Genomic DNA, 15,044 nt, shown 5'->3' with positions numbered 1-15,044 from the left:
CAGACGAACCTGTTGTGGTCTGAATTGGAGATGAATTAGAACTACAAATAGTTATAAAAGAAAGTTGCATGGTAATTCCAAACTTATTCATATAGCAGGGTTGTTTTGGGGAGTTTACAAAGCTTGAATCATTTTTTCAAAATTTCTGTGACTATGAGAAGTCTCATGGCCTTGGGCTATTTTTGGCAGAGTTTCTCCATCCAGCATTTGAAGCTATAGAACATGGAGCTGGTCAGAATATTTTTTTGGGAGGTGGAGCGGGGCTACAGAAAATTTAAACAAAAATGAAAATGTTTTCACTTGCATCAAAATATTCAATTTTTTTCCTTTTTGTCAAAAAACCCAAACATTCTAAAGTTTTTGGCAGCCAAGCATTGAATATTTTATGTGAAAACTGCCCAAAACTAAAAAAAATTCAGACAGTAACTGCCAATCATTGGGGAAGCAAATATAGGTTTTATGAAGATTTAAAAACAAAACAAAACAGAAACTTTCTGCAAAAATATTAATTTTGTTGTAAACCCAATTTTCCAAAAAACAACCAAACAAAAAAACCCCAGGTTGACAGAAAATTTTTGACCAGCCATAAAAAAATCTCTTTGGGATTTACAGCTTTTAAACATTCAGTGAAAATCTGGTCAGATGACCCATGAACTCCTATGCATAATAAGATAATGTGAAATGAAGTTCCTCAGATCCAGAGTGCTTGTGATTTTAAAAAATATATTTAGTCACAAGTGACATTAATCCATTTGGAGAAAACTCTGGTGTGCTTAAATCCTCCTTACTGAGTGCACATGTCAATGCAATCTTTTAGGCCATTTCTTACAGTCATTCTGCATATGGACATGCCAGGATATAGCCGACTTCCTCTATAGTCTTTGGTAAGTCCCACACTAACACTCATTTCAGTTTATCTGTAGCACTAGGATAAGTGTCCTTATTTATCTACTTCATTGGGGTCTTCTGAGATCCAGCAAATAAGTTAATGTTTATGAAGCTCTTTAAATGGTAAATATTATTATTACCAGAATTAATTAATGCAGAAACATATCTAGAGAGTTAATACATGCAGAAATAAAACATGCTTAACACTGGCTGTGTGTTCACTTAAAAAAATCCTCCAGGCTTCTCTGCTTTGAAAGGTTGCAGATGCTACCCTTGGTCAAGTGACTCAGGAGAAACCCAACAAAGTTATGTGAGTCTGTTTTTGCTGTCCCGGAGTACGCTGCTTAGGGGAGGGGTAATCTCTGAGGAAGACTTCATGTAAATGTTCAGTTCAGTGTTTCTGACTGATTCAGAGGGGTGATAAACCTGTCCCTTTGGAGCTATGTAAATAATATTTGGAGAATGGCAGTAAATCTAGACAAAGGATGAACAAACTGCCATTGTAGCCATGTGCATTTGGTTTGCACCTGTGGCTTGTAGCAAGCAGAAAAAATACTTTTGTTAAGGGGGAAAAAACAATTAACTTGCTCCTCCCATTTTTTTCTCTCTCACTTTTATCAAGGCCAATGTGACCTGTTCTGTGGATTGTTTTTTTTTTTTTAAAGATGAGTCCCTTAAAGCTCTTTATTGCTCTTTCTCGTCAGTCTCAGAAATGCCACTTGTTCTCTATTGACATCAGCAGACTCTTTAAACACTTCTGCTAGGCTGCTTAGAAATCTTTCCCAGTAGCAATAACTCATAAAAGTAGTTCTTAATGTTCTTAAGTTCAAAGGCTCCTTACAATTCTCCCCCATCAAAGATTCATGTTCCCTCCACCCCACCAACTAAACACTTATTAAAATTAATCAAAATGGTTTCCTCATCCCTGCTTCAGTTTTTCCAGCTTCTGATGTGAAGGCTCACACCTTGGCTGGGCATTTTTTCAAGATTTTTTTTGCCAGTTGCAAAATTGGTCTGGGTGGTACCTTTAGACTGCAAGCTACAGTGATCTGTAGGGGGAGAATAAATCAATTATTGAGTACTAGTTTGTTTATGTATGCATGTGTGTGCGCGCACGCACATGCGTGGATTGTAGTGTGCCAATATATTATCCCCTATATACTTTTTTAATACCAGGTGCAATCAGGTTCATTCCAAACTTTTAAAAACACCAATATTCAAAAGTGTCCAAAGATCAGGGATAAAAATTAACCCTAGCAGATTGGGTTAGCATTGATGTAAATCAGGAGAAACTCCATTAACGCCAATGGAGATACAGTGATGTAAAATCAGCATCAGCCAGAGGAGAATAAGGCACACCTTTGTGTTTGTATGCACACTAGTGTTATTTATATTTACATCATTGTAACACGTTGGCACTCAGCTTTCTGTTAAACAATTTAGAAAATTTTAACTTTAGCTGTTTTTGCTTTCCCCCTTTTCTCTTTTCCATTCTTTCACCCTTACTTTTCTGGCCTGCTGCACTATGTCTTGTATCTCTTCCACTATCTTTCAATCTCTGTTGTTCTCTTTCCTTCCCTGTACCTTAATCTATCTGGTTTCTCTTCCTCCTCCTTTCCCTGAATTCTATTTGCAACCTACCTCCCACGTGTCCTTTCAGGCTCCCCTTCCTTTTGTATCTTTTTTTCCATCCCAATAGTCTTCTTAAATATAATGGTTTCCATTTAAAAAGTTACCATTTACCAACAGTTACCATAGCTTTTCCCCGTTCTTAAAACAGGAATAAACATCGATACCTCAGACCCTGCTGTGTGGTCATTATTGACAAATGGTAACAATATAAAGGTGACCCCTGTAAATGTATTACATTAGAAAACATGTATTACACTAGAAAGCATGCCTTATAGTGACAGACTCAAGGAGCTCAATCTATTTAGATTAACAAAGAGAAGGTTAAGGGGTGAGCTAATTACAATCTATAACAGGAGTTGGCAACCTCTGGCATGCGGCTTGCCAGGGTAAGCACCCTGGCAGACCGGGCCAGCACCCTGGCAGACCGGGCCAGTTTGTTTACCTGTCGTGTCAGCAGGTTCGGACGATCGCGGCTCCCACTGGCTGCGGTTCGCCGTCCCAGGCCAATGGGGGTGGCGGGAAGTGGGGCAGGCGAGGGATGTGCTGGCCGCTGCTTCCTGCCGCCCCCATTGGCCTGGGACGGCGAACCGCGCCAGTGGGAGCCACGATTGGCCAAACCTGCCAACACGGCAGGTAAACAAACTGGCCCGGCCCGCCAGGGTAAGCGTGCCAGAGGTTGCCGACCTCTGATCTATAAGTACCTATATGGAGAATAAATATTTAATAATGGGCTTGTTTATCCAGCAGAGAAAGGTGTTACATGATCAAATGGGTGAAAGTTGAAGCTAGACAAATTCAAACTGGAAATAAGGTGTAAAATTTTAACAGTGAGAGTAATTAACCACTGGAACAATTTACCAAGCATTGCAGTGGATTCTCCATCATGGACAATTTTAAATCAAGATTGGATGTTTGTCTAAAAGCTCTGCTCTAGGAATTATTTGGGGAAGTTCTATGGCCTGTGTTACACAGGAGGTCAGACTAGGTGATCACAATAGTTCCTTTTGGCCTTGGAATCTATGAATCTATGAAGTATTGTAGTGTACAGTTTCAATGGGGTTCAGTGAGACCACTCATTGGGTAAGGTACTATTCAACATGAATAAGGAGGTCACAATCTGGTTCAATTTATTTAATAAAGCCCACTAACGACACTTTATCTAGTGTGCCACAAACAAATTTTGGGAATTTCTGCATTCATGCAATACAACTTACAGAATTTTAATGAAATTTTACTGAAAAGGAAACCTTTTTATACCCCTAGTATAAAATATGACCTAGCCACAAGATTAAATCGAAATATAGTGTCTGCTTATGTTTTACATATTAAATATCAGCAAAAATAAGTGTTCATTTCTCCATGATACCTCCAGATGGCATTAAAACTCTTCTCCTTTAAGTCTTTATTGTAATATCACTTTTTTTAAAAATGGTAACCATTGGAAGCATTCTATACCAACATACACTATAAACCATTCCCAACAATCATATTATCAGAAGGCATAAAGCTGCTAGTGCTTCGCTTATTAAGCAAGTTTGACTAAATATAACATATTGTAATTACATTCTATAGCAAAATCTACAGGACAAGCCATTCATAGACCATGTCAAATCTTTTTATAGATTCATTTCCAGAAGATTTTTAACATATATTTATATCAGAAATCAAAACATTCAACAATCACGCTTATTGTACCTTCTTCTATGGCTACTTTTGGCCATGTAACAGATGGTGATACCTTGCAAGACTTACATGATCTAGCACTCTGAATTTAAATAACAAAAGCCAGAGGACACAAATTACAGACAAGATGTACTCCAAAATTCACATGACTGCACTGTGAAAAGAATTCCACTCCCACTCAAATGAGATAAAAAGGGTGAGTGATTTTGTAGAAATTCAGTCCTCTCCTAACTCATGTGAGCAAAATCAAGTTTGCTGATCCAGCCTGTTTTTTGTTTTTTGTTTTAAATGTTGAGTCCCTCCGTTTGAAGAGTTGGTTTATTCTGGTAACAGTAAAACAGTTAATTCCTTTGTACACTTAAAAAAAAAAGGTGTGTGTGTGTGGGGGGGACTTCTACTGTTGCATGAAAGGTGAACACTGATATATTACTATGTGCCTGTTTCCATCTGTTTCTCAACTGCTTTTGTTAATTCAAAAACATCAACAAAATCATGAGAGACCAGAGGTAGCTGTAATTGGATTTCAAGTAATTCAGAGGTGAAGTTGCAGACTGCAGTCTTTTAAAATTACATCAGTACATCAAAGGCATATGTGACATGATATCTTCTGGAAAATGTGACAAACTTCTGCAGCTTGAAGGTAATATTGGACCTCTCCGGTTGTAAAAGCCAACCTCACTCACTCACTCCACCAAAAATAATTTTATATTTATTCAGCTTGTTACAGAGACATCTCACTTTTCAAGATCTCTCACAATAAGGATGCTAATGATTTATTAACAATTAACTATGAATCATTACTTAAAAGCCTTTTAAAGAACAGCATCAGTGAAAGAGCTTCATCTTAATGAAAACAAACAGACAAACATTATTTGGCATGACAAAGCAGATAAAAACATAGCAATCATCTCTGATCACAAATACGAAACTGACTTACGATGTATGTGATGCACTGTTTTCTGGATTCTTTGGCTCAGCCTCACCTTTCCCTTAGAAAAGAAGAAAAATAATATGAAAAATAAGTGAATATCAAAATCTTTATGGTGTTAGAGGTCAATACATTATCAGGCTAATTTTAACACTTTCAAAGTGTACAGAAGAATGCTTTTTAAATAGCATATGGCAGGAAGCTGGGACACTAACTGAGCACTTAAAAACTGGGAGTTAACATCAGCATGACTTTTCCTGTCCCTTGTATATGTGCTTAGGGGTAAGTTGTAAAGCAGGCCTGACAATTTCATGACTATCAGATCCCTAGCAAGGAGGCAGAAAACTCTATAAGGCTGGCTGCTTGCAGGATAGAATGACAGAATGCCTTGGGGCCTTAGTCACTATAGCCTGAGGTGACAGATCAGTCTGAAGGGTTTGGTGATCCCTTCCCTCCCCACCCACCGCTCAAAAACCCCCAAACCAAACAGTTTGATTCACCTTATTTGCTGTGAATACTGCTCTCTGAACAACCTGCGGAACCCCAGTGTTAGATAGTCCCTAGTCCTAACATGGCCATGCAGGGTATACAGCCATATTTGGGCTACCCAGAACTTGACTTTGAGGCCTGTGCAGATCACTGTGACTGTGCAGTTGCTACTCTGCTTTGTAAGCAAGCAGGAGTGGAGAAGGCAGAGAGGCTCATGGAGCAGATGGATCCATGGCTCTTTTCCTTCCTGCTCTCAAGTGCTCCCCAGAAGAGCTGTCTGGAACCACTCTGGGAACTAAGCTGCATTTTTTCAGTGCCACAGTACATCACTTCCCTTTACTTGTACAAAAAGAAAGGCCCAGTCACAATTCTACCTGGGTCCCCTCCCAGGACAGTGGTCACATATGCTGCCCCTTACACAGGGCTGTGGGTCACTGCCCTAATTTAGCAGCCATTAAGGAGAAACATGGTTGGTCTGAAAGCCTGGAGAGGGTTGGATTTTTGTTTTGTTTTGTTGTTGATATTGTACCACCTTGCTTACACACCATTTATAATCTGAGTGCAAAATATTGTTTCTATGCTAGCCAACGGCCCAGGCACTTGTTTACCAATGGGCACTGAAGTGCTGTTTACATGCAAGTTTGTGATGAACAGGAGATGAAGACCTGGAGTCCGACTATCTTACAGATGAGACCAGTGTTCTTCCATTCCGTTTTAATGAGTTTTGTCAAATCAAAATTAATTTGTATTCTGTGAAATAAAGTTTGAAATTGTTTCAGTGTTTTCTTGTGTGTAGCGCCTGATTCACACCCATTGAACTCAATCAAAAATCTCTAATTGACTTCAAAGGGTTTTGGATCAGGCCCCAAGCCATTACAAGAACTTCAGCATTACATATGAATAGCTATTGCCAAAGTTCTCAAGTTTGATTTTCACTAAATCAAAGGTGGAAGAACTTGGGGTATGAAATGAACCTCTGGGGAGAAATATTGGCCCCTTTGAAGTCAATGGGAGGTTTGCCATTGACTTAAATGGATTTCACCCCTGCTACTTTCCCCAATGCAATCCTGAAACAAGCTGAAATAGTTGTTCAAGATAATTGTGCTTCTAGGAGCAGGGGGTCCAGCAAAGGAGTCTTTGTTTAGCTTAAACACTTGTTCCATGATGTGTTGGTACCTGCATCAGATGTTTCTAGGCCTTCTAGGCTTGCAGGGAGGGTTTCACTGAAACATTGCTTAACTTTGGGAAGGAGGGGAAAAATCAGTTGTTCTTATCACCATCAGACCCACAATTTTAAACCAATCGGAAGCATTGACATGAAGCTAATCATATCTATTTTTATCAAACATCTGCCTTCAAAAGATTACTTAAGATTCAACACCCTATGAGCTCATTTTAGAGACTTGATTATGAGAAAGAGCTGCTGAAGGAGCTACTCAAGGAGTTAGTATCTGGGACAGAAATTAGAACTCAGCAATCCTGACTCCCAATTCTAACTATTAGATGCCTTCTCCACACAGTTGCTTTAATGAAAATATAAGTACCTGTGGCATCATTTTCTTCCAAAGAAAATAGGGTTATTTTGGGGTGGGGTAGAGAGATAAGTTCTGAGTATTTGGTTGTGACTAGACATGGACCAGAGGTGAAGTGCAAATTTGAATCCAAAATGCTCAGGTCTCATGGTGTTCAGATTCAGTTGTCGAGTTGGAGCTGGGAAATTTGGGTCTGGCTCTCAATTTCCCAAAGTTCAGACAGGGTTTGGCGATGTTGTTCTGGTTTAGTTCCTTGGCTAGTTGTGCCCCTTATGCCTGTCACTAGATATACGGCACATAGACTGGCTTAGCAACAATCTGCCTTGAAATATCGGTTAGAACCATATCTACAACCCAAAACAAATAATAGTTCATTGTAGATATTCTGTTTGTAACTAATACTTTTGTTAATAACACATTAGTACAGTGAGCATTGGTGGTTTCACATGCAAATGGGATGTGAGATCTTGAGTGACTTGTTGGCAGTTTGTTATGCACCAATTGGAAAAGCTGCAGTATTTTAGTTCTGCTCTTAGCAGCAATTAGTGTTGTGGCAATAAGAAAAGCAGAATAGGTTCTGTAGCAGGGATGCTATTTAGCCAAACAGGATATTAATGAATTACTCTACAGTGAATGTTTGCAGCTGCTTTAATGCTCATAATCACTTAACATTCCAGGGGGAAGGGAGAGCAATTGTACAGTATATAAGAGTAAGAGGGAGAATGGAGAATTAATGCCTTACTGACTCCACAGAAAGAACTGCACCATAACGCCAATGAGTCACAGAAATTCAAGAAAAACTGTATTTACTAAGCATGAATGATATTTAAAGATTTGGAATTCAGATTCACATTGACAAGCCTAGTAAAAGGGTGTTGCTTCTCTGAGCCACCTGACCTGTTTGAGCCCACTCTTATCTACACTCTCTCTTCCAAGTCTTCACACAAACTGCCAAAACCAATCTGCCTTTGTCTCCCTTTAGTTGAAGGTACTATTATGAGGGACAGGCAATTCAGCAACCAGCTAATCTACTTTAGCTCCAGGTATCATTTTCTGGGCAGGTTATGAGGCCCTTTCCCTCCTCTATCTCAGTCTTTTGCAGCGGGCCAAAAGTCTCACTACATGTCCTACTTCTTTACAGGCCTGCTGTTGGTCTGCTCTCTTCCAAAAGACTGATCTTCTGGAGCATGTGCATATGGATGAATGCCTTCTAGCCCCAGTTTTTCAGCTGCAGATCTGGCTGGTTTCTGCTGCTTCCCATTGAATTGGCTCTTTTACCATTTCACATTCTAAGGGTAAAATGACCCAGAGTGCAAAGGCCAATTTCAAATCCACTTTCTTGAAGGGATGGGGGGGATAAACTGAGATTGGCCCATTGTACCCCGCCCGGGTAGAGGAGAGGGCCTTATAGGCCTGGCTTGACATGAATAATTGGACATGGATGAGACCTCATTTCTTAGGAGACAGGATTAGGGAGGTACGTGGATCAGCAGGCTGGAACCAGAATGTCTGTACTAGCTAAGATAAGGGGGAACACTCAGGGAACCATTTACAATGGACAAGATAACAATGGATAAGACAAGTGTGGACCATAACATAAGGTAAAGAGTAAATTGTGCAGAGATAGTGTGTATTCTACAGGGATTGGGTCTTACAAAGTGATCCAGCCAATCCCAAAATGTGTGATGAAATGTACAGTAAATGCAATCTAATGTGTGAATGCATATAAAGGAAGAGGTTTTCTGTGTAACTTTGGATGTGTGGCACAGCCTATATTGCCCCCTATGCTTGGGACTGATGAACTCAGCGTAGCTTTACTGTATGCCAAATAAAGGAACCTGAGTGACAAGAAGACTGGAGTCAAACCGAGTTCTTGGGGAACCAAGTTGGAGAGGTCTTGGGGAAACCCCAACAAGCCTCAGGCTCCTTGTCTCCCAGAAGATCACCATCTTAATCTTCTAGATAAAGCAGAAGACTGGTAATCAATTTCTATTACCAGCTCTGCTCATGTTCTTTATGTAATAGTGACACCTTGGGGTGGGTTGACGGCAGTAGAGATCAAACCTGGGAGCCAGATCTTAGTGTATAAGCCTCTACTGCTTGAGACTGTCTTAGCCAAGGCTGTAGCAGGTTCATCAATCTCTAGCTGGCATAGCCACCATTAGAGAAAGACAGAGTGCCACACCAAGTAGGTGTAGCCTATATTTATGAGGCTGAGCAAGTCGCTCAATTTATCTATGTTTCAGTTTCCCCATCTGTATAATGTACTACCTACCTCACAAGTGTAACCCCAGACCAAGGGTGACCATCTTTTCAAAAGGCAAAAGTGGAACTGATGCAGGAACCCCACCCTCATCTGTGGCCCCATCTGCTGCTCCTCCTCCTCCTTCCCTGAGACCGTGTCCTCTGGCCAGGCTGGAAGCCAGAGTTGGGCAATGGTAAGAGCCACCCAGGGAGCTTGGGCTGCTGTGGAAAGCCCCAGACCCTCCACCGGCCCTGGGAGAGAGACCAGGGTACTGAGATCAGCCCCCAGCCTGTGTCCCTACCCACAGGGGGCACTGCCCAGGACAGGTGGATGTTCAGGGCTCCCCACAGTGACGTGGGCTCCCTGGGTGGCTCTTACTTCTGCCTGTCTCCAGCTTCTGGCCTGGCCTCGGGGGAAAAAGAGAAGCAGGGGCTGGAGCCTCTTGGCAAGGGGGGCTAAGGCCCACCTCAGCTCCCCTCCCACTGGGAAGAGGCTTGTGTTGCCCCTGAGCCTCGGGCAGGCACAGAGCAGCGCCACAGGGAATCCAAGACAAATGTTGTCCCAGAGTCATTCAGCCTGAATCCAGGATTTGAACTCTTCATTTCAGGACTGTCCTGTCCAATTCGGGATGGGTGGTCATCCTAGCTAGACCACAATCTTCAAAACACAAGGAAAAATGAAGCAAGACACGCAGGTAGGTGGTCAATCAAATCATGTAATCACCACGAGACAGTTCAGGGAGCAGGAACCAGGAAACAAACAGGAAATGGAAGAGGGAGCAGGAAACAAGATGCAGAAAGGCAACACACACATCAGTCGCCACAATTTCCTTCTTTTCTCCCCAAAAGTTCAACGATACCTGGCCAGAGGCAGCTGGTGATCCCGGCTCTGATTCAGCTCAGGGACTGGATGCTATTGATGTGGCACAGCTTCCCTAATTTGCCACATATCATCACACAGAAATTAGTCTCCTCTTCCCTATCTGTTTCCCTTTCGGTAGGAAGTATATCTCGTTGGTTAACAATGTGTTCTCTGTGCGGTAAACACACTCGCCACACTCCGTACCCTGCCGCCCGCAAGATCATGCCATGAGTAATGAAAATGCTTCCAGACCCTCGCCTAGAATACACTGCTTGTCCAGGATAGAATGTGTGGAGTCTTGTGTGGATACGCTTGTTGAAAGTCGTATATTTCCTAGTCACATCAGTTGGCTTCGAGGATGGCAAAGGGGTGGGATGAGACTTTTCCATCAGCATAGACAACTTGGTGCTCATAGGTCAGTTGAACAGCCAGTAGTAAGGGGTTTCTCCAGTATTTTCATGAGATGTACTCCAAATAACATATAAAGCATGACTCAATGCAATAGGTAAGAGTATACCTAGAAGTTCCTGCAGAATGCTAGCTACACACTTCTTCAGAGTCCTGTGTAGTCTTTCCACTATGCCATTTCCTTGTGGATGGTACACAGCAGATTTATAATGTACTGTACCAATAGCCATCAGAAAGTCTTCAAACTCTCTTCAAAGAAAAGGTGTCTCATTCTGAAACAAGGCTCTCTGGTAGGCCAAACATTGCAAATAAAGTGGTTAGGCAAGAATTTAGTTCCGCAGAGTTATGTGTCTTGTGAAATTATGAATACAAAGGGGTAACGTGAGTAATAGTCTATAGCAGCATCTTTTGCAAAACTGCACTTGGCCACATTCAACTTTATGCCCGCTTGTTGGGGTCAGGTTAGCACCTGGTCCAGAAGAGCATTATGCCCAGGAAGGGTCTTAGCAAAGATGAGAATGTCATCCAAATAACAACATGCACCCGGGTAGAGATAGAGGTGGAATGGCCACTTGAATGGTCCCTTACAATATGTGCTAACTACATATGCTAAACAATCTGATCCACCTTGCATTTTGCTGTGAAGCTGGGAGCTCCTTTCCCAGGCCTGAAGAAGTGCTCTGTGTGGCTTGAAAGCTTCTCTCTCTCACCAACAGAAGTTGGTCCAACAAAAGATATCACCTCACCCACTTTGTCTCTCTAAAATCTGTGCACAGTCAATTGTTGCCACTCTTCTTGTATATGGTCACCATAGGTGAAATCCAATCCACAGGCCCTTCCACCTTCCGAATGAAGCCATTAGCTTTCACGTGGTGCAATTCCGTTCAGATCTTGTCCATAAATGCAGGAGGTACATAATTTGCAGGCATGCAAAGGGCTTGGTGTTCAAATCCAACAGCAGAGACAACAGCTATCCCATGGACAGAATACTGTCAGTGTTAAATAAATCATGGTGCCTCTGAATGATACGTTGTGTATCCCCTTCTATTCTAGCTATTCTAGAATAGCTGGCATAACTACTCCTCAGGTGTCCAAGCTGCAAGCACACATCATAGGATTATAATGGGAAAGGATTTGCAGTAGCAGCACCTTTAATAACGTTAAACTTTGCAGTCAAGGCTACACCTCTGTGGAGCATAGAGCTTCACCTATTGTCTGCAAATCATACAAATTCCAAGCTTTTATAACCACTGTTGTCAGGCAAATATCCAAATTATGAACTAACCCAGAGGGAAGAATGTTAACTTCAGCACCCCTATCCACCAAGCACTTCAGCAGTGTACCGTTATAATACAGGATTCCAGCTCCAGTGCCTTGCCACTTGAGGAGATTGTACTAAAGGAAACATCTGGTCCCTGGTAAAGATGGTTTTGTGCGGCTCTACATTTACACTATGCACTGAAGGCTTCCTGTCTTTGTGAATCAGTGTATGGTGGCAGACTAACTTAAAGTGTCCTTCCTTCTCACAAGCCTGGCACTGAGCACTTCTAGCCGGGCAGGCCTGGAAATTGGCCAAGTGACCTGTACTACTATAGCAGAAATAGTGAGGAGCTGGCAACTTTTGCTGCTGAGGCCATGGAGCAGGAGTAGGTAGCGTTGTATGACTCTGGGCAATGGAAGCAGGAGAAGCAGGTAACGGGGACTGAAGTGTAGACACAAAGGTAGCAGCAGTCAGACATTCCAGCCCAAACCCTCTCAACTGCCTCACTCTGAATATTTGTGGCTTCAGAAGTTGGACGTCTAACATCTTCAGTTAGTGACCATTTGCTCAGGCAGTCACTGGCTATGCCAATCACAAAAATGTCCCTGAGCTTGATCATCATAACATCCCTGAATTCACAGTTAAGGGCCAACTGCCACAAATGACAAGCAAACTCACATATTGTTTTGCTGGGCTGCTGGTGAGCCTCAAGAAAACCCAAACCATTTTCCTTTTTAACAGAACAGAAGCTCCACTCACAACACATTTGTTGAGAAGCTGGACAGACACTTCAAAGGAAGGCTTGGGCTCTTTGAGTCCATCATAAATATCAATGCCATCACAACCTAAGCCGTTCTGCAGCAAGGGTAATCTAGCAGCACCAGAGAGTTGCAGGATCTGCACATAGTTCCAAAAATTCTGACTAAAGTATCGCCAGTCAACAGGTGAAGGATGTGCAGGCAGCATAAGTGGCAGAATAGAAGCACTTGATGCCATAATTTTATGCTCTGATGCATCCCAGAATACAATCCCCAAAACACAAGGAAAATAAAGCAAGAGACACAGGCAGGTGGTCAATCAAAACATGTAATAACCAGGAAACAGTTAAGTCAGCAACAGTTTGACCAAAACATAACAACAGTCCCCAATGACAGATATGTAGCAGCAGGCGCTGAGTAACTGCACACACCCAACACCAGGCACTCTCCTCCCCGCCCAGTCCCAGAAGAACAGGAACTGGAACATTGAGTTCAGGGAGCAGGAACCAGGAAACAAACAGGAATATGGAGTAGGAAGCAAGAAGCAGGAAAGCAACACAAATAGACACCAGACATCACAGTAATGAAACTTATATCATTAATGTTTGTAAAGTGCTTTGAGATCCTTGTATGGAAGGCACTACGGAAATGCAAAATTATTATTTGTGGGAAAGGTGGCAGGGGTGCCATTACAGATTTTGAGGAAGGAGGCAACTTTAACCGTGATTCCAGGGGCTGCTTAGGCACCTGAAAATTCTAGTCTCTTGGCAGATAACTTAGCAATTAGCTGACAGGAGCACTATATCTATCTCTTATATAAAAGAAAATTAAATAAATATTAGACCCACTCAGCTCTTATACTAACATGTTCTGACATCTTGTGGCAAGTCACTTAAGAGATACTGGTTAGGTTTAAAATTTTAATGTATATTCTTACTTTGTTACTAACTCTGTGGAGAGAGAGACCCCATTAGGACTCCTGGGTTCTATCTAAGCTCTGGGAGGGCAGTGGAGTCTAGTGGGTTACAGCAGGGGGTAGATACATCTGGGTTATATATAAGAACATCAGAATGGCCACACTGGGTAAGACCAATGGTCCATCTAGCCCAGAATCCTGTCTTCCAACAGTGGCCAATGCCAGGTGCTTCCGAGGGCATGAACAGAACAGGCAATCATTGAGTGATTCATCCCCTGTCACTCATTCCCAGCTTTTGGCATCATCTCTGCCTTCCTGGCTAATAGCCATTGATGGACCTATCCTCCATGAACTTATCTAGGTCTTTTTTGAACCAGCTTATAGTTTTGGCCCTCACAACATCCCCTGGCAAAGAGTTCCATGGGTTGATTGTGAAGAAATATTTCCTTTTTTTTTTTTTAAATCTGCTGCCTAATAATTTTATTAGGTGACCCCTAGTTCTTGTGTTATGTGAAGGAGTAAACAACATTTCTTTATTAAAGTTTTCCATGCCATTAATGATTTTATAGACCTCTATCATATTCCCCCTTAGTCGCCTCTTTTCCAAGTCGAAAAGTCCCAGTTTTATTAATCTCTCCTCATATGGCAGCCATTCCATACCCCTAATCATTTCTGTTGCCCTTCTTTGTACCATTTCCAAATCCAATATATCTTTTTTGAAATAGGGTGACCACAACTGCATGCAGTATTCAAGACGTGGGCATACCATAGGGGTAATATGATATTTTCTGTTTTGTTATCTATCCCTTTCCTAATGATTCCCAACATTCTGTTCGCTTTTTTGATTGCCACTGCACATTGAATAGATGTTTTCAGAGAACTATCCACCATGACTCCAAGATCTCTTTCTTAATGGGTAATAGCTAATTTAGACCCCATCATTTTGTATGTATAGTTGGGAGTATATTTTGCCATGTGCATTACTTTGTATTTATCAACACTGAATTTCATCTGCCATTTTGTTGTCCAGTCACCCAATTTTGTGAGATCCCTTTGCAACTCTTTGCAGTCAGCTTTGGACTTAACTATCTTGAGAAATTTTGTATCATCTGCAAATTTTGACACCTCACTTTTTACCCCTTTTTTTCAGATCATTCATGAATACGTTGAACAGCACTGGTCCCAGTACAGACCCCTGGGGGACACCACTGCTTACCTCTCTTCATTCTGAAAACGGACCATTTATTCCAACCCTTTGTTTCCCATTTTTTAACTGGAGCGCCTGGCAATGCTTTCAGGATCATCTAATGATCCTTAATTTAACTTAATGACAAGCCCTTTGTTATCTTAATCACCCTGCCTCTTTTTATAAACAAACTCCCTGCCCCAAGGGCAGAAGCTGAGAGCAGCACAGAACTCATCACATTCCACACTCAAGCTCTG

General features: G+C 41.8%; 1 protein-coding gene across 9 annotated transcripts in view; it reads right to left on the bottom strand.

The window, feature by feature from the left end:
- Positions 1-15,044, bottom strand: part of AFF3 (AF4/FMR2 family member 3) — a 561,464-nt gene that overhangs the window by 175,167 nt on the left and 371,253 nt on the right. For all 9 annotated transcript variants that reach the window (XR_005597307.1, XR_005597308.1, XM_039533253.1 and 6 more), the window contains one exon: positions 5,141-5,192. Coding sequence is in view for 7 of the 9 variants with exons in the window: in XM_039533253.1 (XP_039389187.1) it covers positions 5,141-5,192 (52 nt within the window). In the remaining 2 variants the exon portion in view is untranslated. The remainder of the gene's footprint in view (positions 1-5,140; positions 5,193-15,044) is intronic.

This window comes from Mauremys reevesii, linkage group 1, assembly GCF_016161935.1.
Source record: "Mauremys reevesii isolate NIE-2019 linkage group 1, ASM1616193v1, whole genome shotgun sequence".
In the NCBI taxonomy this organism is placed as follows: Eukaryota; Metazoa; Chordata; order Testudines; family Geoemydidae; genus Mauremys; species Mauremys reevesii.
The sequence above is the reverse complement of the archived record's forward strand: the minus strand, read 5'-3'. Positions and strand labels throughout refer to the sequence as shown.